Genomic DNA, 25,783 nt, shown 5'->3' with positions numbered 1-25,783 from the left:
TGAACAGGACAAGAGAGTTTACTACATAATTTAAGAAGAACCCTTCTGAAACACAGTTACACATGACTTTCTCCATTTTTTAATTCAGACTGTCCCTGTCAATGGTGGAAAGAATTGATTAAAAAAAAAATAGTAGTCAAATCCGCGCAATATACAAATCAGAATGCAGCAGAATCGGAAAACCTATTTCTTTTTTGTTGACCTTTCAAACTACAGTACATTAAACTATGGAACTATTCAAAGATTTTTCTGAAAAAAATAACCCTACTTTCAGAATAGGTTTTCCCCCAAGCACCCTAAAAGTCCTTGAGATTGACAGGTGGAGGCAGAATGTCCACACGATTCCCAAAGTGAAGGGATGTGCTTGGAAAGCAGCCAGAAACAATAAGCTCTTTCTGTAGATGCTACTGCCTATCCATATGGAATCCCCCCAACTTCTAGAGATCCCCATATAGTCACAAACTCCACACAATATTGAATGAGCAAGAGAAAAGTAATCCTGGTTTTGTCTGCAAATTTCCTGTTCTAGACTAGGCCAGCTTACAGATCTGAGCAAATGGTCCTTCATTTGAAATTCTATCTCCGGTCATGTTCTGTGCAGGACACAGTTATCTGAACTTGTTCATTCTGAACCACTTTTGCTGATATATCTATTGCTTTACAAAGCAAGTGTTCTTTAGTTCTGCGTGTAATAGTAGTGGTGAGCAGCTGCTGGCTCCTTGCACTATATTCTGTCCTTGATATCAAAAATTAGCAAATAAAACTGAACAAAGATGCTCCCTATGCTGTAACACTTACTTTATAGAGCTGTCAGTTTGCCACCTCTAGTGAACTGCAGCAGAGCAACACTATTTAAAAAAATTTAGGAAAACAGAAGTCAGTTCATTACCCTTGGAAGAAGCTGTCACAAGAGTGGGTTGCTGTCCAAATCCCAGAACTATCACTCGTGCAACCACACACGTAGTGTGGTATTGTCCGCTTTCATCTGTGCAGCTGAAAAAGAAAGTTATTTCATACACATTGCTATCCACCAGTAGAAGTTCAACATCATACTGAGAAAGTACTACTGCAGTCTCCTCCTGAAAGTTCCCTGTACTGGTTTCTTTTCCTCTATTTACCTTTCTTCTGAAACAAATAAAACTTTCTCCTATTATCAGCTAATTTTTCACTGCATAGCAGATTTCACAAAGTTAGAAGAAAAAAGTTTGAGAAGATATTTCATGGCAAAAAGCATGGCTTTGGCAACCAGAAAGGTTCTGGATTTTTGCAAAATGGTAGTTAAAACTCCTAAGTATAAATCTAAAGTTAATTTTAACATTTTTTCAAGTAAGATGTTTCAATCTGAGGCAAAATTATCTTTCATTTTGTAACTAATTTAATTTTTATTAAAAAGCTCAAAAAAATTAAATCAAAAGGAAACTTCCCTTTCCAGAGTGAACAGAATGTTATATCACTCATATCAAAAAGTCTTTTTCCCAACTTCTAGATTTGCTAGCAAATCAGCAACATTTTTCTTTTCCATCCTGACTTTTTTAAGCTTTTCAGATTCCGTATTCCAGATAAAGAGATTTGAAGCATACTATTAACTACATTATCCAAGCTAGTTTACAGTTTTGCTCTGTGTTAAATTTTGTAGCTTCAGGACCACCTCCTGCATAGTTCTAAACCCCAAGGGAATAAAGAAATGCCTGTACAATCACCTTTTATGCACTGCACAGCCCCATGGGCAACATACCTCAATAGTAAAAGTGTCATAGTGACATATTTAACATATCTTTCCTTACAAGTAGCTATGGATAGTTTTGCCTTTTAGGTTGTTCCAGTCAGCCTCTGCAGGTTGTGTTCCCTTGTGCCTCCTTTCAAGTGCTTTTCTTGTTTATTTTACCATGCTAATATATATGGTGCATTTGTTGATGACTTCTGGAGACTACTAATGCTGTCTGTGGTTCCCACACAGAATATCTCAAGTTGGAAGGCACCCTTAAGGATCATTGAGTTCAACTCCCAGCTTTTTGCAGGACTACCTAAAACTAAATCATATGATTAAAAGCATCACTCAGACACTCCTTGAACTCTGACAGTCTTGGTGCCATGACCACTTCCCTGGGGAGCCTGTTACAGTGACTGACCACTCTCTCAGTGAAGAAGACCCTACAAAAATGTATCTTAGAAAATACACACTCTAGGTGTTGCTTATATGCAAATCTCCCAGTCTATCTTCTGTTGTCTCTCTGATAGGCTTTACACTTGCTGATGACTTTCTTTTCATTTGAGTAAATCTGTAGAATCGGTGGATTTGAGTAAACTGAAACAATATGAGACAACTCAGTATTTCATGTGTTGCTGCCCTTAGACTTATGCAGACCATTGTTTACCTCTGCAGTTTTATGGCAGATCCTGCATGCTCTGGGACTTCATCAAGCAACATATGAGACTAATATTTCTATATTTGTAAGGTGGCCTCATGAACTAGAAAAGACATTTCCAATGACAGTGTGTTAATGGCTTTTGTCCATAATTGCCATTACCTGGAAGAGAGAATGTTCTTGTGGAAAGTGAATTTCCGATACAGGAACTGCTTCTTGTGGAGATATTGAAAGGAATGCCCATCATCTAGGTAGAGCTCACCAATTGCACAGGCCTGTGATACACACCAGATGGAGTATAAATTAACAGCAGCTTCCAGTGCTGGGCAATTAAACTAAAAATGTCTCACTATATGTTATGCTTCATAATGAAGGGTGTGTGTTTATTTTTCTTTAGTGACTTGTAGCCCTAGAAGGCTCAGGGAGTCCAGCTCTCAGAGTGCTTGAGGACTTGGACATCCTGGTTCTGTAAATTGATGTGACTGCCAGGTGTCACCTCATTTATGAGGACAGTTGTGGGAAGTTCTCTCTCTGTGCCCCAGAGGAAGTTTGTGGTGTGCTCATCCTCTGCTCCTTCCTCCAAGGGACTAGAGAAGGGCTGAGAAAGGTCAGAAAACTGTTCTGCCTCTACTATACCCAGACAGTCTCACTTTGAGGGGACACTAGGAGGAAGGTGGGAACCCCCCCCAGATAGGAGGAGTAGAGGAAAGCCGTTGGGCATACAGATGCAGATACCACTGTGTTGACTGAACAGGCAGCAAGGACCTAAAAAGGTCAGACAGAGTAAAAGACAACTTTGTAAAGGGAATGTCATCTCAGAGTACCTCTGTGTCCAGGGCCACATGGAGTTCATAAGAAATATCTGTCATCCATTCAGTGGATTTTCCAGCTGTGGTCTTCAGGGGTAACACAGTGCCCCCCCGCTGGAACACAGGAATCTGTGAAAAACAAAGCCAGGGTAGAAAGGTTCTTATATTCTGATACTACAATTTTAACTTGGAAGAGGGATAACTGAAGCTTGCTCTTACCAAAACTCAGAAATAAACTTTTAACACAAGTACAAAAATAAAACTATTCAACTAACAATGGGAATAGTGGTAATCTTCCTGTATGTGTACAAGTGAAATATCTTTGCTTGGAGCAGTCACCCTTACATCATCTTACTTTTCTCTACCACCAGGACATATTACTGTTCCATCTAACAACAAAGAAGATGGGACTTTCCTTCTCTACAAAAGCTATTTTATATTACATTCCTACAAGGAAACTGAAATACCACTTTTCTGATTTTGAATGTTGACAAAAGACTACCTTCTTTTTTTTTTTTTTCTGCTCACTGGAAGTAGTATATTAAAACAAACATACATTCTCCAGCGTTACTGGGATCTTCAGAGTGCCTGGATCTTCCATTCGTTTAAATTTTCTGAAATCATACCAAATCTAGGAGAAATAAAAAAAAGAATGAGCATGTTCTGTCTCCAGATGCAGTTACTCTTCTGCTTAACCTTACTGTCACTATTCCTAACAACCTATTTCTTGTGCAAGAAATAGCACTTACTTTTTAAATTAAATGACCTTTTGGATAGACAGAATAAATTCTCATTCCTAGGGCAACAATCTTTTCTACAGTTTGCATAACATCTTGTATGTCTTAAAGCATCTGGAAGTGCAAACCAATGAAAAAGCTTTTTATTGTTTTTCTAGAAATGCCTAGTTCTAGAACAAGCAAATTTATAATGAAATGAAAATTAACAATGAAGTTGCTAACAAAAGGTCACAAAGAAATAGCTACATCTGAAACTTCCCACACACCACACTTGCCGGCAGTTTTAGCTGCTTTAAGTGTGCCAGGCAGTCAATTCCCACAGAGATCTTGATAAAAATACTTCTTTTAACTTGTTTGGATAGCCCAGTCTGTTTTTCTCCTTATATTAAGAAGAATTCTGAGTGTTCTCAGGTGCATTAGTGGAGTCACAAGGCTCTGCATGGTCTCACATGCTCCCCTTTGCTGCTGTCTTTCCTCCCATTCCTCACTAGAGCCTCAGGCTTTCCCTTAGGAACTATTTTCCTCACATTCCTTCCCTTTCTCCAACTCTCAGCTGCTGCAGCCAAACACTCTGTGTAGAAGTGGATCACAGTGCTGTCCTGTGGATAAATAACTTTACTTAAGAGAGAAACTGATCTCTGTACAAGTCAAAGTCTTTGCTGTGCATGTTCCAGGCTACTGAGGCTTGTATTTCCTTTCCATAATTTTCCCTCCCCACTGCTTCCCCTGATTTCCTTGTGACCTTTCTTTGAAGATCCCTTCTGTTTCACATAAAAGAGAAGTTTAACCCAAAGAGAAATACATGAAAAAGGGCACTGACAATTTAGTGAAGCTCATTTTCAGCATTCCATGAGAAGCAGCAAGCCTCGAGGGGGGATTTAAATTATAGAGTCCTGAGATTTGTGCAGCAGCTCTTGGAAAAACAAGAAAGTAAATTCACTGTGAGCCAAGCATGTGAGGTAGCAAGATGGAAGGAAGGTTCCGAGTGGCACAGAATGGCCAGGCAGCACTTGGCACAGCGGCAGTGCTCAGCAGTTAGGAGATGGGGAGCCAGAAGATTGTTGTATAAAATACCTTCTAGGGCTGAACAGCTTCATGATGCTCACCTCCTCTGACCCTGGAAGCAGAACATTCACTGCCTTGGCCTCTGGCTCCGTGACTGGATGCACCAACAAAGCATTTCCTGGAGAAAAGCATAAACATGGCTGTGGTCCTCACAGCAGCATCTCATCGAAACAGCAACTGTATGCTTTGGGGTTGTCAGTCTCCCATAGCCATTTTAGGGGCTTGCTTGGGCACATCATGTGCTCAGGTTCACATTCTACTGGAGAAAAAGGCACATGTAGGGAGCTGATGGCTGCTGGGGTCTGGTTCTGTTCCGGCACTGGGATGCAGCTGGGCTGCACTGTATACCCACCAGGCTGGAGACTGCTGGGTCCCTCATAGTCTACGAGCTGATTGCCTGTTTGTTCTTTGGTTGAACAAATAATACACTTTTCTAACCAGAAGAACAGAAGATGGGAATGTTCTATAAAAAAATCTGCTTAAGCTTATTGTACTGTGTATGGTTCTTCTTTAGTCCTAAACAAATACATTACCATATACAAACTGTACAGCTTGATAAACTTCCCTCCTTGCCCACTGGTGATGCAAGCTGAACTCCCAGAGTACTCTGAAATGCTCTGCTTCACCACACCTTGCTTTGCTGCCATGTCCTGCCTACCTTGGTCAGATTTCTGCATGAGAAGTGAACATCCTTTCATTTGAAAGCCATTACTAGGCACTCCTGAGCCCAGAGGTAACCAAAAAATAATGCAACATTCCCCTCCCATTCCCTCTTGCCATATAGGCTAAATGTGCTTTACACAAACACACTTATCTTTTAAACTTAATTTCTCAGAAAAAATAATTTAGCAGCCAGCTGTATCTGAGTCAAAACCAATCAGCTTTGGATGGCAGTTGTTTGCTACTGTCATTTCTGAAGCAGATTTTTGTCTTTACTGCTACAGTGAACTTCCATGTTTCGGGTCAAAACAGACCACTTCTTTTCAAAGTGCCCAGTGAGACTGAACTCAGTTTTTGCATCTTGTATGGCCCCTATTTTCCAAGTGTTGTTAAAACCAGTTCCCTTAAAGAAGTTTCAAGTTCTTTTTTCAGTTACAACATAATTTTTTGAAGTCTTGGGCAGAGTTTTCATGTTTTCTTTTTGCCACATGACACTATCACCTTGAAAATATTTAACTCAAATTCCAGAGAATGAGAAGACACCTACTTACCCAGCATGTACTCATTATCCACGCCAAAAGTTTCTATTTTCCCTGGAAACTCTATCCAGAGAGGCCTGTAGAAAGAGAGATAATGGGATTCAGTTAGTTCCTCCTCTCCTACCATCTTGTTCAGGGCCTTCTGGCATTTTCAGGCTCCATTTTCTCCCTCTCTTTACAAGGTACAGCTATCAAGAACTGAAGATAGGGCCAGGTTTGCTTCTGTGCCTTAAAATACCCCTTTTGAATCACTGATAAGAGTTCCAGTACAACATGGGTTAAGACACTCCAATATACCAATGGTTTGGCTGCCGGCAGCCCCACTTTCTTCCCTCCTGTTTCTTCCTTATGAACTTGCACTACATATACCTTCCTTCTAGCAAAGGAGAGATAGATGGTCCTCTCTGTCCCAGTGTACCAGCAATGCTGACACCTGATGAGCTGGTCCCTGCAGCACAGTCCCTCCTGTTCTCAGCAGCTCACTGCTGCTTTTATAGCATGTCTCCTCCTGGTCACAACTGAAAAACCTGCACCAGAAGTTCATTTTCAGTCTCTCTCAAAAAAGGGTAGTGCAACAGCCATCTGGGTATGGAACAGTTGTATATTTAGAGTTTAAGAGATTATGACAATAACAGCTCATTCAGAGAGAGGGGTCTGGGTTTCTTTACACAAAAAACCTGGTTCACCTGCTCACTCACAGGCATTCACTTGTTCACTGCAGCCCTGCTGTTCATGTCCTTGCTAATGAAACACAGTTTCCACTCTGCTTGTCTTGGTGACAAATATACCATGATTCCTCTCTCATTCTGTTCCTACTGCAGCAAATTTAACATAATCAAAGTTTTATTTAATATTATGGGCAGTGCACGTGACAAAATAAGCTCAATTTCAAGAAAGACAAAACCCCACTGCCTATGTCAGTGCATACAAGGGCAATTATGCCTATACATGTGCAGACAGATGCTCACACTACATCTGTAATGCAAATCATCTTCAAAACTCAAACCACTCAACCCTTTTCAAGAAGACCTTTATGGTTTTAAAACTTAGGAGATGTATTCTATTTGCACAACAATAAGTAAAGGTAAATGTGGTCCAAAAGGACACTTCTAGGGCAACATCAAAGACACCACAATACCAGGGAGATTGACACTCATCTCTTGCTGAAAGGATCGGTGCATTCAGTTCCACTGAGACACCTTCTTAGAAGTCAGAGTGCAGCAGAACAAAAGTTTATTTTCTAATTTTATTTCTGTTCTAGATTATTACTACAAATAAAATTATAAAAAATACTGCAGAGATAAATGATCAAATTAGTAACATGAAATAAGCTTTTATAACAGTAAAAATTCAGCAGTAACAAACATTTTCATGGGGGGCAAAATGGCCTTTATGTTTTCTGGTCAGTAAGTTCAGAGTCCATTAAGCACTGTTCCAAGCATGGGTTGGAATACTACATAATGTTCTTTATCATGAGGAGAATTTTGGAGTCCATAGTACTTAAAAATATGTTCAAAGACTGTGCAGTGTTTATATAATTAGTGCGTTCAAGGTTTCATTTGGAAAAAACAAAGCAAAACATATAATTTTTCTCTGAGAACCCTACCAAAGCTTGTAGAATGCATGAAAACAGAATTCAGTAATTTTTGTGCGGTTCTTTTCCTTTTAATATCTAAATAAGTAATCGCAAAGTAAGAGATGGTAATTTAACTTCCCTCCTCCATGTCACGTCCTGAAGATAACCACTAAACCTCCTGACTTACGCTCTTACCTCATAACCGGTTCAGCCGCTGTGTGTGCCCGATAGAACAGTGTGTATAAGTATGGCAGGAGGACGTAGCGCTCTCTAATGGCTTCCCTGATGATCTGGGTGTTCTTCTCCCCAAAGAGCCACGGTTCTCGCCGTTTGCTCTCCATGTTAGAATGACCTCTGAAGAAGGGCTGGTAGGCTCCAGCCTGATACCAGCGAACAAGTAATTCTGGTTCTGGATCTCCAATAAACCCTCCCACATCAGCTAGATATTGTGCAGACAAATAAAAATACACATTTTTGGAAATTATTCTGAAAAATGTGAAGTTCTCCTCTAACAAACATTCCAAGTGTATAAATCCATGCATTTCGCAGTGTGCTTGCAGTTCTGCTGTTGGGCAGCTTCTTGTCCAAATAAGAGTGGAAAACTTGTATAACAAGTTATCCTCTAATAAAAATCTGAAGAGAGCTTTTGGAGGCCGAGTGCCTTCCCCAGTGACAGTCGACTGTCACAGTGGTGCTATGGAACACCACCTGAGGACTGCTGCTCCAGACAGAATGTGAACACTACATAAGAGTTAGTGGAGAAAGGATGGTGAGAGCCAGGTGAGTGGCTTCTGGAACCAGACTCATCTGCAAAAGTGACTGGAAATGCACTGGACCACTGTGCTTTCTACCATCTGTGCTGAAGTCCATATTGGGGTACAAACTTGGTGGCATCAGTGATTTATGCATAGTGAGCAACTCCAGCTAAACACCTTACCTCCACAGAATGAAATCCCTGCCATGCTGATGGTGAGAAGCATTGGAATAGATATTTTCAAGTAATGCCACTCTGCTGTGTTGTCTCCAGTCCACACTGCCCCTGGAAATACCCATTTTCAGCATTACACAGGGAAGTTGGGCGTATGCTTCAGCTTATGCTTGCAGTTAAGGAAAGAAGACAAGAATGGTCATGAACTACTGGTGGACTGCTGTTCTCTTCTTTCTTCATACACAAATGCTCCTGAAACATGCACTAAAAGCAGGTAGTGGTTTGTCACAGGACATGGGCTCTTATTCTACCTTTAACTTGTACACACTTTGCCAGGTTCTACTGATTCTTTCAATCATTTGCACTCTTATGTGCTCACCATGTCAGTATTATGAAGTTTCTGCCCTCTCTAGTCTTAACTACTACACACCAAATTTAAAAGAACAAAGCAGCATGGAAGGCATCCAGCTAGTCCCTACTTACCATACTTCTGTGAACCAGCAAAGAAAGATCGTGTGAGGACAAATGGTCTCTCTTTTCCTGAAGAACGTCTGATGAGTCCTTCTGCAGTTGCCATTTGCTGAAAATCATGAATATGGAAGCCAGGAAGACAAACTCTATTATTAGGGTATTTGCTACACTGCCTCTTTAGCCCTTCGAAGGCAGGAAAAATTAGAAATCTGTAGCCACAAATAATGCCTATTATTAAAGCAATATTGTCTTACTAGTATGTACTTGAACAACAACAAAAAATACTGTGTAGTCACAGCCAATGTTATTTACATTGTTATGGTAGAGCGGTACCAATGTTGTCACATTTTCTTGTGACCAATCACAGAGTTTATTTAACATACAGCAATATCCAGCACAGCAGAGTTTCAGTCCTTCATGGAGCTTACAGAATACCCACTACTGTGTAAATTACCACATTACATGTACTCCATGAGAAAAATTGGTTTGTGTCTGCAGATACTCTACCTGGTAGAATCCGTAGAGGTTGTGTACTTCCCGATGCTCCCAGTTATTGTAGTGGACAGCATCTTTCGGCATTGTTAGTTCTGCCCCTTTGAAGACTGAAGGCTCATTCATGTCATTCCACACAAAGAGGATATTAGTGGATCCCTGTGACACAGGATTGCAGTTAGGTCATAACAAAGCCATTACTGTGACTTAGTGTGTTTATGTCTAGAGGGTATCAAACCAGTCTGGGGTACGAGTAGAAACCACAATAGCAAAACAAGATATGGTAATTATACTCCTGTGGTCACTTGAAAGATGCCAGTCATTCATCTCATCTCTCTTAGTGGCCCTTTGATCATGGTGGCAGCCTACAAGCCCACTTGATTTTTGCAGTTCTTACAAAACTCAGTACGTACTTGTTATTCCTGCTTTCTCAGGAGGAAAAAGAGGCAGGGAAAAGAGAAATATTAAATAGCCATGAGGAAAAAATCAGAGAAGAACAGAAGAGAAAAACTGGAGAGGAAAAGCAGGCTGGGAAATGTCTACTGTGCATGTCTACTAGGGGAGTAGTTTCCACAACCCTACTGCAAAGTAGAACTTCAGGGTGGGGATGAAACTGGAGGTGTCCAGCAGCGTCTGCCCAGACACTTTCAGCACTAGGCAGGAGGGCTGGAAGGAAGGTGAAGGTGAAGTGACCATGAGCTATGAGAGAGCACTCCCACATCACTCCTTGTGTGCCATTATGGTAGTAAAAGCTGGAATTGCAGCAGCCATGTTAGACTATGGGTTACTAAAATGCCTCCAGTTTGTCCATTCTACTGACGCAACTAAGGAGGTTCACTGGAGTAATATGGATGCCAGCTTTCTTAGTGTAGACAAGTCCATGGAGAAAACTCTTCCCTGGTACTTCAGATTATCAAGATATTTTCCTCTACATTATGATCATATAGCTAAAAAAGCCACCAAGTGGCTTAGCCAGTAGTTTATCTTCTCTCTTTTCCCCATTTTCAGGCTTTTTGGGATATGTAGATCAGAGCAAATAAATACGCACCTTGTATGTTTTGAAGGCAAATTGATCTGCATACCACTTTCGCACTTCAGGGTTGGTGAAATCCAGGTAACAAGAGGAACCTGTGGATGGAGGAACCTGATTTTAAGAGCATGCAGGCATTGTCTTTGCCCTTAAATACAGCGGCCTAAAGCTGGGACGTCTTCTAAAATGGGCAGCAACAATGTGGTTGCTATTGTTTCTGAGACAAAAGCTCAAGAGCATATTCTCAGTGACTTGGAACTCGGTACACACATCGCCATGTTCTGCAGACCAAAATAGATTCTGGAGTTCTGAAGCTCAGCACCATTTAAGGATGACCGCTAGCAGTTTGAAATACATTCAGATGTGAACAGGAAGCCAGGGATAGACAGCAACCCTGGTATTTTGAGCTCAAACAGGAAAGTGTCGCAGAGAAGCTGAATAACTATATCCTGCCATGCTACTAAAAGCTGTAATATATCCTTGATTTTTCCCATATTCGTTCCTTTGCCAGGTCTGTGGGCCTTCTATCTGCAAAGATGGGGGGGCAAGCTCCTTTGAGAAGTCCAAATCAAAAATAACATGTCAAATCACTATATTATGATTGAATTGCACAGAATTACATAATCACAGAACAGTCAGTGTTGGAAATGACCTCTGAAGATCATCTAGTACAACCCACCTGCTAAAGCAGGTTTACCTAGAGGAGATCGGACAGGAATGCAAATCAGACTTCACTCATTTTCACCCAGCCTACAAAAGCTGTGCTCACTGCAACAGACCAGACTGCATTTCTGTTACCCAAGACAAGTTTGGAAGAGGGATGGCTGTTTTGACCAACAAATCAAACTTTTTTTAGCTCTAGGCCCTGGGACTACCTGCAGGTCCAACAGACATAACAGAAGTTGTACAGCTGAGGCAATTAGAACATGACTGTACTAAAGTATTTGAAATTGCGAATATTTACAAAAAATGCATGGAATCTAAGAATTTAATTCCACTTTCATGAGTCCCAATTAAACTATTCTGCAATTTTTTTAAAATAAACAGCTTGAAATTTAGAGACAGAGTGGTTTTTTACCTGGCCAACAGATGCCCTCAAAATCTTGCCCATTTCTGTCTTTCACAAAATACCCTTTGTCCTTTGCCTGTGAATACAGGGTGTACGTGGGATCAACCTTAATGTGGGGATCTACAATGACGACAAGCTGCCAGGATAAGAAAATAAAATGTACCATTAGCATCAACTGTACTGAATAAAACAATAAGAGTTTACTTTTAATAAAAGGCAGATTGATTTCACTTTAGGTAATGAAAGTAGCTGTGTCACTAATTTTAGAAAGCAATCACCAGTTCTTGTATATACTGTTCTAGACTTTAGTATAATATCTGAATTTACAAAGAAAGCATTAATTTCTGCTTACCTTTCTGAAATAAGTGCAAAAAAATATTGTTTCAGATAAAAGCAAGCACCCCAACCCCTAAAAACACAATGTTTAATTCACTGCTGTATTCTGTGAATGGGAAAATATCTGACTTCCATGTTCATGTCCCTGCTTAAAATCATTTGCCTTAAGACATGTAAATATATCTTAGCTTGTATACCACACAACAGCAACAGAAGTTTCTAATTGTTTTAAACATCCACATATTGTATTTTGCTGTTACTTTCTGCTGCCATTAACTGCCTTGCTGTAGAGCTGAGAAAGTACTATAGCTCTGAATAAGAGACTGAAAACTTGAATGAAATCTCAACGGCTATTTCGTTGACTTTTGGCAAAGATCAAACATTAAGCAATTCTACAACTTTCACATGTTGACTGTGTACATTTTAATACCTCTATAATTCCAAGAAAAATATTTTAGCTGTAAAAGCAGAAATAACAACTAACTAAACTAATAGACTGCATATCATACCAGTACTTCAGAAGAAGGAAAAAACATTTAGTTTATGGTAAGCAATCATATCAACATGAAGAATAATCTCAGTTAGGATAAGGAGAAAATAAAAAGTATTACGAACACAAAGAAAAGCTGAAGTGAGGATAGCAACTTCTGTTAAGTAGAAACATTTTCTACTGTGCCCATCAAGGACGGCACTGGGCTGCTTCTGTAAGATGGAACTTGACATGGGTCAAACTTAGCCTGGTGGTCAGGGTACAGAACTAAGAAATAATAAAATGGCACAAAGAACTCCATTAAACAAGATAGCCGGTGCACTGGAAGCATCACCAGACTGCAACACAGTCTAATTTACTCTACTGCACTTAAACTGTTTCCAGTATCTGAAGTACCTTGGTATTGTGCTTTAAGGCTGGCCAGCAACTAGGACCATGTAGCCACTCAAGTGGGATGGGTGAGAGAATCAAAAAGGGAACAAAAACCCAGACTCGTGGGTTGAGATAAGAAATGTTTAATAAGACAGCAAAGGAAGAGAAAATGATAATAGAATATACAAAACAAGCGATGCACAATGCAATCACCACCCGCAATTTTGTTTTTGAGCAGCAGCATTTGTCCCCTGTCCAACTCCAGGTTCTATACTGGGCATGACATCATACAGTATGGAACATCCCTTTGGCCAGCTTGGGTCAGCTGTCCTGGCTTCGCTCTCTCCCTTTTTCTAGTGCATGTGGGAGAGGATGGGAAGCTGAAAAAGTCCTTGACTCCCCAGCAACAACCACAACATCAGTGTATTATCAACATTCTTCTCATATTAAATCCAAACCACTGCACTATACCAGCTACTAGAAAGAAAATGAACTCTATCCCAGCCAAGACCAGGACACTTGGTTAAAGCTAGATTGGGTAGCTTCACACTACAAAGAAATATTTTCTGTCTTCCTGCTTTATTATTTACCTTCCGTTTTCTCTTCCTGAGATGTTCTTGCATTTTTCTGGGGTTCCGGAATTTCTTTTTGTCCCAAGTAAAATACCTCTTGCCATCTGTGTGCTCTATGTCCAGCCATATCACATCATAAGGAATGTCATGTTGATCAAAACCAGCGTCTACTGCCTTGACATCATGCTCATCCTCGTAATTCCAGCGGCACTGATGGTAGCCCAGAGAAAAAAGTGGGGGCAAGGCTTGAGTGCCTAGGAAGAGTATATGAATGAAGATAACACTGTTAATGCCCTTCAGGATTCTAGCTAGAGACTCTACAAAAGTTAACATTATTAATATGTATCTGTCTGGAGCTAGGGAATGCTGGCCTGTGTTGAGTCTAGAGCATGTAACCAATATAAATTTGTACTTTAATTTTTTCTAATGCAAAAATATTCTAGATTAGCTTTAATGCAAACAATTAATGCAAACAATTAAATAGATTTTAATCAGTAGAATGCAATTCCTGTGACTGCTTGAACCTGAGTAGTGTAAGCAGGCCCACAGCTGCTGCAGTACAAAGAGAACCATGGAACTCCAATTGTTAGGAATTTTTAAAATTAAAAACCACGTATGTATACATCCATATGGCAAAAGGGAGCTGGGAAACTTTCCCAAGCGTGCACTTCCACTTGGCGAGATCCTCTAGCTATCTGGCTACTTTCCTATTTCTGTTCAGCTGAACCACATTCTGTCCATAACATCTGTGCAGCAAATAATCATTGCTAACACACTAAAGAATTACCAGGGATGTTTCTGTGCTTTCAATTCTTTTTAGTATATATAGAATTCTGCTTTCATAAAACATTAGTCCTCTTGCCTTCATTTTTTGAGTCTCTTCCTGAGCCTCTTGCTGCTTTCCTTTCCCATATTTGCATGCTACCTCTGCTCTCTTCCCTAACAAGACACACTGGACAGTTATTTATCTTCCTTCTCTACTCTCCAGCATATATCATTCCATAACTTCAGTCTTTTCTCATTATAAGGCAGCCTGTCTTGATGGCGACTGGTAGTTCTAGCCCTCTGTGCCTCCTCTCTTCATCTAAGGAAGCAGTTTCAGAGAGCAGTAACTCAGGGCCGAGTTTGGCCAGCTACAGATGCCCCGGAAAACAAGGATGGAGACCTGGCTTCACAAAGCACCAGCCCTTGCTCTACAAACTGCAGTTTGGGAATGACTGGCCTCCAGCACACAATGGACTAGGTAAATATTAACCCACTCTCAGGTACAGCATGCTCTTCAAAGCATCTCCCAGGTGAATGTGCTATACTGACTGCAATTACATGAGTTAGTACCTGTCAGATGTGCAAACTGCTTGAAGATATCAAATGCAGTGGGTCCCGTCAGCAGGAAAACATCAATGATGCCGCTTTCTGACATCCAGCGCACATCAGTTACAGGCACGGCTCTCTGCTTGGTGGTCTCTGCAGCAGATCCGGATGGGATGTGCTTTGAAGGAAACCGAGGTAAAACTGAATAGCTCTCTCTATCAAACTTTGTTTCAATGAAAGAGAAAGCATGGAAAACCACAAAACTCACTAACACATACCCAGCAGGTATGAGGAATACACAATGAACGCTTCTTATATGTCCCTCACAAACCCTTTACCTTGCATACTGCTTATAAAAAATACAGAGTAATAGTTAATGAGGAAAAATGGGTAATGAGGGGAAAAGTAATTAAAGCCTTTCTGTAATTAAAGACTGCATTTTCTGCAGGATCTTTGAGTAACATCTATAACTACGCCATGAGAAATAAAGAAAATCAATAATTTTAACCATGTATCGAAGTGCTGGAATAGAGCAACATTGATGTTTCTGTTTCAGGAGTTGAGCGAGTTCATTTCCTGAACATTTTACGTCTCTTGAAGGTCAGTTACCTTCCACAGAAGAATGAGCCTAAGAAGAAATGTATGGCAATTCCAATAATTTAAAAACTCAGAAAAATTCCCCAAATCCAAGAGACTGTCAAGATTTTTGTCCACTCTTTTTTGTGCCTGCTACATCCACCTGTGTAGATCTTTTCAGCTCCAACATTACATGTTTCCTCTCTGCCTTCTCCTGTAGATCTCTTAAGATAAAAGTTCTATAACTTGACTCTTGCAAGGAGTCATCTCCTTGCTCTTTTCAGTGGTTTAAAACAAATTTAGCAGTAGGGAGGAAAGGAGAAGGAGACTGACAATTCCTCATTAGGGAGCAAAAGATAAATTTCCAATAATGTTGTCATGTTCCTGCTGGCCCTGCCCTGGAGTGTTTTCTTTCATTATTAAATTCTGAGGAAAGTGAGCAACTCACCTCAGCTACTGCCTTTGTATTAATATCCACCAGCGTTTCTGAAGAGTTCAGCCAGAAGATCCCCGAACTTCTGTTGGGCTTGTGTGCTAAGAGAAGGGGCACTGAACCATAAATGCCTATTTTGTCATGTATCTTGTGGCCGAAGATATCCAAATTATAAAGCCGGTAGGCATCACCATCACTAGGACAAACAAACAGATATGTTTGTTACATGTGAGCATCCTGCATTAGGCAAATTTTCGCTCTATTGCCATTCCACTAAACTCAGTGAACACTCTGCACTATCATCTTTTGTTTCGCATCCAGAGCTGAAATGTGGACAGCCTAGATTACTGCTTCTTTGCTTTGGTCCTAGCTATTTGAATAAAACAATATTTTTGCTGCCAGCAAGACTACTGCTCATTTGCTCTATGTCCTCAAGTATAATAGGAATTCTGAAACCTCCCATAGAATTGCTCTTCTAAGAGTTCTGTTTAACATGACCAATCCTGCAATTCTGAAAAAAACTCTGCATGGAAAAATGAGAGAGAACAGAAAAGGTCATTCATGAAATTGAGTGGAAAGTGAAAGCAGAACGACTCACTCCACGTAGACAGGGCTATGATTCAGCTTGCTGTATCATTAAATGAAAAAATACATTAATATAAGTATCTCAAGCTGTTGACTGCATTAAAATATTAAGACAATGTTATAGCTCACCTCTATAAAAATGATACTGCTTTTACTAGCAATCTGCCACTTTTACCTGGTGTTTTTGAGAAGAAGTGCTTCTGCATGTTGCGGTAGTCCATAAACATGCTCAAATCCATGTAAAGTGAAGTCCACACCTACAGAACTAGGACCTGTGGGAATAACATTAAAAGAGAAGACCACAGAGTTCTATTCTCAGGCTTAGCTGAAAGCATCAGGGCAGAGTGACCTAACTAAAAGGCAATAAAAAATCGAAAAGCAGGTTTTAATAATTAGCTCTTTCACACTTGCTTTCAACCTCACTTTCATTATTACTTATTAACTATACAGGTAATGTTTTAAACAGATTTTATTGCTTAAGAAGATAAAATGAATCACTTCGACAGAAAAAAAAATACATCCAATAGTGGGTCTCTTCTTTATTCTGTAGTGAAACTGCTTAAAATTATCTCCTGTTTCTATCCCAGTACCTACAAGCCAAGCTTTGCAGCACAGTGGTACAGCAGAGTGGACTTTAGAGTCAGAGTTGCCTGTTTCCTACTGCTCTTCTCTTCAGCCTCAGCCAGGGGAGCAGCATGCACAAGAGCCTCTGCCAGTGACACCATCTTGTCACGTTACTGAATCCAGAGCAACTTCTGGCAGCTGACCAGAGATCCTGTAGACTGACAAGCAGTGGCTTCAGGATCAGGACCTGACCATATGGACTTTACTCCTCCAACACACAGAAACAGAAAAAACCGTAACACTGGCCTAATACATCACATGCAGCACGGACAACAAGGGCAACAGCATCCTGTCTGTGTCTTGACTGTGAACTGGAGAAGTCCCTGTCACCACAAAGAAGCTCTTCCAGATTTCTCTCGCCCTGCTGCAGCAGCTGGTTAGTGCTGGTTGGCATAAAAGTGCACATGATAGTGGTCATGAACAAAGGTAACCAACTCAATTAATGCAGAACTGGACAGACAGCAGATGGTCACAGATTTTGGTAATTAATAATTTAAATTGTATTTGAGAAATTGATCTACAGGTTTCTATAACCTTCTTATCCATTAAGACTGCTCATATTTCCTTTTGTAGTTCCCCACTTAAAAAGAGTTTTTCTGTGACAATTATTAATGCTTAGATATCATTAGATTTCATTATCAGTAATCATTAGATTTCTGATACATTGTGAGAATAAACCATAAATGAAATCAATGTTATGTGCTGATACTAAAAAAGAAAATAAAAAGGAAATAATGCATTACATACCAGTCAGCCAATGCAGATAGAGTTGTGCTATGTCAGAAATGGTACACAGTGTGCTGACAAAATAGGTCACATTTAATGTGTTCCCTTCTCAACAGAAACCTAATAAATATTTCCAGCACTTCTGTCAAATTTGTTACCCATCACTGATATCTGATAGGCAAGTTAGAAGAAGGAGCGAGACACTGATGAACGTTAAACAGCTAAACAGAAAGCCAACAGAAGTATGAACAAATGCAGCTATAAACAAAGCAGTAAAGCTGTTTTCAGAACTGGACTGAGACTTACCATGAGCTTTGATGTCTAAGAATCTGCCAAATTTCTCTTGCCAGAGACCTAGATCCTCTTGTTTCTCCTGGATGAAAAGAAATAGCTAAGCCTAGCAAATGCAACTGCTCACACAATGTATTTCCAAGAAAAATATGCGTATTCACATGAGATTTGTACATTGTCCGCTGTTTTTTGCCAAATACGGTTAGTATAAATAAAGCCAAAACACAATTCAGATCCTGCTACAGGAATTTACACTGAAGAACTAATGTGCTAGTGGAGCACACACGCGCACTGCTACAGCATAAAAGTAATACCTGAGGTCTTGGATAGAATCAGAGAATGACAGAATAGCCCAGGCTGGAAGGGACCTCAAAAGATCACTTGGTCCAGCCTTTCATGGGAAGGAAGCCTAGATGAGATTATCCAGCACCCTGTCCAATTGCATTGTGAAAACCTCCCAGTGAAGAGTACTCTACCACATCCCTTAGGAGGTTGTTCCAGTGAATGTTTGTTCTCACTGTAAAAAATGTCTTTCTTCTGGATGTTGAACACGATTATAAAATGCAAAGATTGCACAGTTGGAACCAAACAGGAAAACCTATACAAACAGAAACCAACCCACTCCCCTAAACAGTAAGGGTCAGGCAACAAAAAAACTCTTCAGACTCCCCAGAGTCCTGTGTGTATAACTCATACTTTTAGCCTCCTTCAAATTTTGAGCCTTGTGCCCTGATATTTATTTTCCTAGAATTTTCACCTTTTGCAGCGTCTTTCCTGGTTTTGTTTTCTACATTGATCCCAAAATAAGCAGATGTGGCCTCTTGCAGCTGTGTGACTCCTGCAAAGCAAGCAGGCTCCCTGGCAGAACCCAGAGTCCAGACACAAGTATGCTAAGGGCAGCATTTCTCCTGCCATTTATAACAGTATGATGGAATAAGCAGCCATCTGCTTGACAGGAGGCTAAAATTATATCATGGACACAACTCAGCCTCCTGAGGAAACTGCTGTGTGCCTTTACGCACTGCCAGGACCTGGTCTTTTATCAGAGAGAATCTTACTTTCGTATTAAACATGAATGTATGTGGAGACTCTTTTTCTTTTGAAACTCTCTTTGCAGTGAACAAGGAATTTGAAAAGGACCAAATATCACTGCAAACCTCCCTTTTACACATCAACTCCAAATCAAACAAGAGAACAAAAGAGAAAGAAATTCCAAATAAAAAAGTCAAGTAAAAAAACATTGTGAGCCAGATCTACCTGACATCTTTTACAGCCCTGATAAAACACATAAACTTTTATTTAACTATGAATTTGTAAAATGTCTCAATATGAAAGACCACGTCCTTTTTGAATTTCACTGAAAAGTGGTTAGACTATGTTTGCAAACATAATACCAGAAGAAATCATGAACATGTGATTGTAATTAATTATCTTTTCTACAAAATAGTAATGTTGGAATTAGAGCAAGGATGAGTTACCTTAGAGGAATCACATGATGACTCATCCTTGTTTTCTTCTGTATGTTTTCTAGTGAAAACAAATACATAGAACTAATCAGTTTATTGTTCAGGTAAGGAAGGATTTCAAACAGAAAATTCATATAGCATTATGCCTTGCCTTATACATTATATAAGAGTTTTGGTGCTTGACTATTCTGAAAATTGATGCCATAGTCAAGAGCTTTAACTGGCAAATAATTTTAATATTCAATGTCTTAAAATAATCTCCACTCCTTATTTGAGTCAGGTTGACTCCTTGGCCTTTCACATTTATTCCTGTCTGTGTCAGTGTTTTACACACCCAGAAGATTCTCACTTCTTTGTTATTCTCTGTTAAGGGATCTCTGTTAATTACAATTTTTGAAATAATGCTCTCTAGGAGAGACGCTGGCTAGGCTCTTTTCCTAGTCATGATATGTCCTGCACTGTCATTTCTCACATTTTCAGCACTTTGCAGTGGGATTGACTTATAAAATCTTGCGGCTATACAGGCATATTTTAAGTTGAATGAAACTTACTTCAAGAGTTTATATGGTGAATATAACTTACCAAAAGCATAACTTCTGTCATAAAAGGAGACAAAACTAATAACCTTATCACAATACCATCACTCATTCCCAAGAAAGACAAGGGATACCATGATACCTTAGTGTTTTACAGAACTGGCCATTAAACGAGGTTAGCATTTTGCACATGGCTTCTCCAAGGGATTAAAACAGCCTGCAGTTAATTGATCTATAATTTCTCTCTCCTAACTTCACCATTGTACTTACTGGTATGAAGTAAACAAGAAGACATTTTGATACATAAGAGCTTCTATCACAGAAACTGGAGTTCCACAGAACTGTTTAGCTACATACTACAATGTGATAGACAGATACAGTACCTATCACTGGGAGGTGGTTGTAGGTGCTCAAAATATAACAACCCATTGGAATTCATACTCAGAACAGTCTCGGCCTTGGACTGTAGCTCAATCTGGAAGGGGTTTGCTGTGACTTGAAGTTTGTAGTCCTCATTAACATTTGACAGCACCAAAATGCCTGCCTCCTTCTGGGATATAATAAGTCTGGCAAATGAAAAGCAACAACAGCTTTATATCAGTCAGCATGTGAAATCCACTGTAGCTAAATAATGATTTGAAACAAAAGATAGGCTGAGAACGTCTGCATGTATTATAAAAAGCTCAATGCTAATGTTGAGACAAAGAACCCCAGAAATACATGCTGTGTTCACGGTTCACTGCACAGTGCAACAGGGGGCTACACAACTGCCATGAAAACTATCCAGAATTTCCATTCCTTTCACATTAACAGGTAATGCCTTAGGTAAAAATGATGCATCAGAACAGGTAGGCTATTTTCTGATTGGGTCAAACAGCCTCAAGTTTCTTATGGATATGACAAAACTTTCTCCAGTCTATTTAACATGAATTTTTGAAAGTAAATTAACCACATGCATTTTTATTTTCCTGTAACAACTTTATACTGTAGAGAGACAACTGTAGGGTAGCACAAACGAAGGAGAAGGGAAAACACTCTTGCAAGTGAAGCTATATATGTTACTAAGGTGCTAAATCATCTTCCCATCACTTACCTTCGGGTGATAGGTTCCTTTATAAGAACATCAGGAACCTTGTATCTTTCTCTGAGAGGATCTGCCTCATCAATTTTAAGCCTGAAAATACTGCCTTCTATTTCACAAATTTCTACTTGTAGAAGAACCTGGGAGCAAACAAACAGATAAACTGGTAGTGATAACAAATAGCAACTTACTTTTCAACTCAACATCACCAAACACTTACTCTCTGGAAAAAAAAAAACATGCCTGCTTTCTGACTTAATGTTCTGTAGTGTTGCTGAGCATCAATCATCATCCATCTGAATTTACAACAACTAACTCTACTTCTCGCCTTTGAAGGAACAACTCCTTTTAAGTGGACTCTTTGTCTTCAGGTCTCTCATATCTAGTATTTTACAGCTCTCCCCACAAGCAGCATGGAAAACAAGAGTAATCTTGAAGTTTAGACAACTTCACTATTGTGCTGTCAATGTAAGAGCAGGATACTATTGAGATGTGGGCTTTTTGCAAAAATGTCAGTGCTCTGTGTTCACAGTGATACTGACACTGATGTACTGTGTCAGAAAGATACCTACAGAAAACGCATAATACTGCCCTACTCAATGTACCTTGCTGTTCTACAGTTCAGGGAATTGGGAAGCCACTCTGTTCTAGCTCATACAAAATGACTCATTTTTCTTCTGTGAAGGATCTCTACACCACAAGACAGATTTTTTTGTTTGTTTTTCTTTTACTTTCTTAATCTTTCCTTCCATGAGACACAAAACTGGCTGAAGAATTTTGGCCTGATATCTTCTCCCTCTGCCTGGAAGCCACTCAGCCCTGCTCTCTTCAGAGCCATGAAAGAATGAGAGAGTCATAAGACCAGAGGAAGAGAAGACAAGAGAAAACAGATTCATTTGGAGTTCCAGATCCTGCTTCCTGGGAAATATGTGACATTATGTCGTCTTTTTATAAACGCTCAAATAGTCCAGGAAGCCACAGAGCTTCACAGTCTTTCATCTACCTAAAAATCTTGAACAAAAATGAACTCCCTTTTCTGTGCTGACTGCGAAGAAGGTCAGGACCAACAAGAGAAGCAAAAAAAAATACATTTATGCATGGCATCTACAGTGTGTGATGCTTAGAGCATGGAGGAGAGCCGTAGTCCCAAACTCCCATAATCTGAGGATGGGTTAGGTTGCCTGTTCCCTGAGTGAATGTGTTAGCTGCTGTGCTGTTAAATCAGAGAAACAGAAGACACCCCACTTCCTGTTTGTCTTCTTAAATGCAAAGAAGGCTAATTTTTCCCAAAAAAACTGCATTTGAGCAAACACAGGAATACAAAGGTATGGTTAGGAGGCAATCAAACATAGGTCTTCTTATGCCATTACAGAAAAATAATTTATTATTTTGGAATAGGGGAGAAAACTCTGAAATAAAAACATTTTTTTTCAGATAAAAAGAGTTCTGTTCAGATTTTTCATAAAGTCATTAAAAGTTTTTTGAAGTTCCTTAAAATACCTGTTGTCCTTGCCCAGTCTGAAATTGTCAAATAAATATGGACCAGTAACGACATCTTTGGACTGATACTTTGCATCATATCTATCACTGAAGAATCTCAAAACCTGCAAATATTATCAGACTTGCTGATAATATTCATTGCTTCTTCTGTAAGAACACTCTTATGCTAGGTGGGATCTCACCTTATTCTCCTCATGAATAATTGGGAATTTGACATTCTCATCACTTAATGTGACTGAATCCAACAATGCGTGATACAAGGATTTTCCAGGATGTAGAAGCTTCTGACGCCTGTCAAGAGAGAAGGTTGTTTTTGGTATCCCTAATTGTTGAGGTTTATATGACACAAAGGGACATAATATTGTTAGAAATGTTTACTTAATAATTTCGTCTTGAAAAAGAAAGAATATAGTTCTAAGCCCATATTCATGTTTATGAATGAGACATTAGAGGGGTTTGGTTAGCCATCCCCACCCCATAGAGTTTTTTTAAACAATATAAGTCTTTATTGAAGTATACAACTAAATTCTCAGTTGTCCAGTTACATTGTTCTTCTTTTCATGAGCTCAGAAATTTCAGCTGAATAAGCTGTTTTTCATTTTCTGTCATATACCCTGCTCGGTCTGCAGGCCCCAGGTGAACAGCTGTTACATTCTGTGGTGATAAAGCAGTATATGTTTGTCATTTGTAACCTCCTGAATATGAACTAAGGAAATTTTTTTCAATGGGCTTGCTGAATACAGAGTTTTGACTACAGCTTTTGGCCCTGATGATGACTTTAGGATGGAGAACCTGAAATAGAAGCTCTTTCATCTGTTTGCAGAATGCTCCTTGCTGAGTTCAGGTTTTAGGAACTAGTTGAAGATAAGTGTCTTGGAGGCTACCTTAGAGGGAAACTTCCTCATTAGTAAACTGACTTTGTTTCCTTGCAAACAGATATTGCACAAATGCGAGCAAACAGATAAAGGATTTCTTTTAAAAGCGTAGCAACGACAGGATCTGATGCTTGCCAATGTGTGGCAACCTCCTGCTGAGAAATTAGATGTGTTAAGTTAAAATGGTGACAGGCTAGAAAGGGCTGGCGTGAAAAGGGGAAGGACTCCTTTTCGCATCAGCAATAAGTTATTTGGGGTTTTTTGAATGTATTTTCCTGCAGAACAGAAATGAACATCTGGAACTGTAACTCAGTACATCTGTGGCTAATTGGTGTAACTCTGGGCAATCATTCCTTTCAGCCACGGAGCACTGGATAGAAGACAATGGAGGATAGGAGGAAAAAAGCTAGAGAGGTACTTCAGTTAGATATAGGATGAGAAGGATCATTTAGCTTAAGATTAGCTTTAAGAGACTAATGACCTAGCATTTAGATTTGATGCTGAATTCTGGCCAAGGTACTTGTTCAACAGAACTGTAATAATTTATACTATTGTCACAGACTAATGGCTTCTATCGAGAATTCTGTTGTTATGAACTACGGATATTCGAGAAATATCCACATCAAGAAAACAACCTGCGCCTGAGTGTACATACAGTTAAAATATTGCTGGGGCTTTGTCAGATGAGAGGAGTGACTCTTCTGAATTTTATCAGAAGAGGTTTTGTATGTAAGATATCATCTTTTAAAATATGCTGTTTATTGCTTTCTCACAGGTGAGTGGCTAACTTTGAAAGATAAATCATGAAAGCAGCAGACTTGCTGTGATTAAAAATCAATGTGTAACTACTTCCCATATCTTTTAATTTTACTAGTTAAAAAAACCCAAACCCGACACTACAATTCTTCTCTTTACCTGTAGAAAGCAATCTGGTTGCATTCCTTGAAGGTGCTTTTGTCCACAGCCTCATCTTGGACACTAGAAAGAGCAGATAAAGAAAATGCTTAAATGTGTTCTCCAAACACCTGCTGAATGATCAGATGATGGAGGTCCTCCTCAAGAGAGGCAAGGATTAAAGAGAATGCAGACAACTGTGGTAACATAAAATGTGTTGGACTTTGAACTATTGTGTTTGTAGATGGGAAGGATTTCTTACACATTTAGTTGCATGCTAAACCATTTCCTTTTAAACTTTGACAAATTGGGCAAACAATTGAATCTGTGACTGACAGAGTAGAATTTCAGCATGAGTAAATTCTTGGGGCTTTGCATTTTGAAGCCAGATCTCTCTCTGCGGTCCTGATAGTCACATATTACATTCCAGTAATAAGAATGGAGAAAGAGGCAGGATTGGCAGAAAGGGAGAAACCCTGCACCCTTCTACTTGCAGGGGGACTGATGAGGAAGTGAGGCTTCTGGAGGCTCTCCTGACAGCTCTGTGCTATCTCTAGGCTTGATATAACTTTTATATCTATTAGATAACAGTAGTTTTTTGGCTTGCCTGAAAAAAAGGACTGTCAGTAGCGTTTCTCATCAAAATACTTCCCACAACATGCTGAGTTCTGACACACATAGATGAGAATAAGGTGTTAGGTAGAATAGAATAAAGTATTAGCACTGGCAGACAAAGAGTTGATGCTCACAAAATACTTATTAATTATCTTTATTGCAGATAGCAGCCATAAACACTTGGTCACAAATTCCGTGAACTAAATATTAATAGACCTGGATCACTATTAGAGACCTCACAGTAACCATATATTTAGGCAATTTAATCCTTCCCGTTTTTGCCTGAAGACACCCATGCACTTCGGGGTTTTCACACCAGCTCTGTGGGACTGTTGGCACATTCGGCACCTCCCGCGCTGCAGCCTGTGCCCGAACGGACCCGCGCGTTGTCACCCGCGCTCCCGCCAACCCCTCCGCGGGCAGGGGCAGCGGGGACAGCACCGCCACGGCCCCACACGCCTCCCCGCCACGCCCGGCGGGCTCTGGGGTCTTTCCGGGGCCTGGCCCGCACCCCGCCGTTCCTCGCAGGAAGCTGTGGAGCCGGCCCGGCAGCGAGGAGAGGGCCGGATAAGGAGCCGCTACCGGACAGCAGTTACCTGACTTCCCCCGGCGTGACCGCCTCCATGGCGGGGCTGTCCCGAGCGGCCGCCGGCGGGGAGCAGGGGTGACCGCCCGGCTGCGGCGGCGGGGCCCGAGGCCTCCCCAGAGGGACGGGCGGCAGCCGGGGACGCTCCTCCCGTAACGGCCTCGCCTCGCTC

The 25,783-nt window shown here is 40.2% G+C and overlaps 1 protein-coding gene across 5 annotated transcripts in view; it reads right to left on the bottom strand.

Annotated features, from left to right (window-relative positions):
* The window catches only part of GANC (glucosidase alpha, neutral C), a 28,282-nt gene extending 2,508 nt beyond the window's left edge, over positions 1 to 25,774 (bottom strand). The window contains exons 1-24 of one of the 5 annotated variants that reach the window (XM_071809217.1): positions 25,622 to 25,774; positions 24,432 to 24,494; positions 22,824 to 22,932; positions 21,154 to 21,281; positions 20,444 to 20,626; positions 19,537 to 19,585; positions 18,074 to 18,140; positions 16,593 to 16,689; positions 15,848 to 16,028; positions 14,848 to 15,001; positions 13,531 to 13,766; positions 11,752 to 11,878; positions 10,692 to 10,771; positions 9,659 to 9,802; positions 9,164 to 9,260; positions 8,690 to 8,791; positions 7,948 to 8,191; positions 6,189 to 6,253; positions 5,019 to 5,095; positions 3,732 to 3,806; positions 3,191 to 3,304; positions 2,529 to 2,641; positions 890 to 993; positions 7 to 95 (exon numbers count right to left, since the gene is read on the bottom strand). In XM_071809217.1, the coding sequence (XP_071665318.1) occupies positions 85 to 95; positions 890 to 993; positions 2,529 to 2,641; positions 3,191 to 3,304; positions 3,732 to 3,806; positions 5,019 to 5,095; positions 6,189 to 6,253; positions 7,948 to 8,191; positions 8,690 to 8,791; positions 9,164 to 9,260; positions 9,659 to 9,802; positions 10,692 to 10,771; positions 11,752 to 11,878; positions 13,531 to 13,766; positions 14,848 to 15,001; positions 15,848 to 16,028; positions 16,593 to 16,689; positions 18,074 to 18,140; positions 19,537 to 19,585; positions 20,444 to 20,626; positions 21,154 to 21,281; positions 22,824 to 22,932; positions 24,432 to 24,494; positions 25,622 to 25,650 (2,649 nt within the window). In that variant the 5' untranslated portion in view covers positions 25,651 to 25,774 and the 3' untranslated portion in view covers positions 7 to 84. Of the gene's footprint in view, positions 1 to 6; positions 96 to 889; positions 994 to 2,528; positions 2,642 to 3,189; positions 3,305 to 3,731; positions 3,807 to 4,986; positions 5,096 to 6,188; positions 6,254 to 7,947; positions 8,192 to 8,657; positions 8,850 to 9,163; positions 9,261 to 9,658; positions 9,803 to 10,691; positions 10,772 to 11,751; positions 11,879 to 13,530; positions 13,767 to 14,847; positions 15,002 to 15,847; positions 16,029 to 16,592; positions 16,690 to 18,073; positions 18,141 to 19,536; positions 19,586 to 20,443; positions 20,627 to 21,153; positions 21,282 to 22,823; positions 22,933 to 24,431; positions 24,495 to 25,621 lie in introns of those variants that run through there. The other 4 variants (XM_065838030.2, XM_071809218.1, XR_010651368.2 and 1 more) reach the window with 4 other exon arrangements.
* Positions 25,775 to 25,783: the final 9 nt, after the last annotated feature.

This window comes from Patagioenas fasciata, chromosome 5 (genome assembly GCF_037038585.1).
Source record: "Patagioenas fasciata isolate bPatFas1 chromosome 5, bPatFas1.hap1, whole genome shotgun sequence".
NCBI lineage: Eukaryota > Metazoa > Chordata > Aves > Columbiformes > Columbidae > Patagioenas > Patagioenas fasciata.
This window is presented reverse-complemented; position numbering and strand designations above follow the sequence as displayed.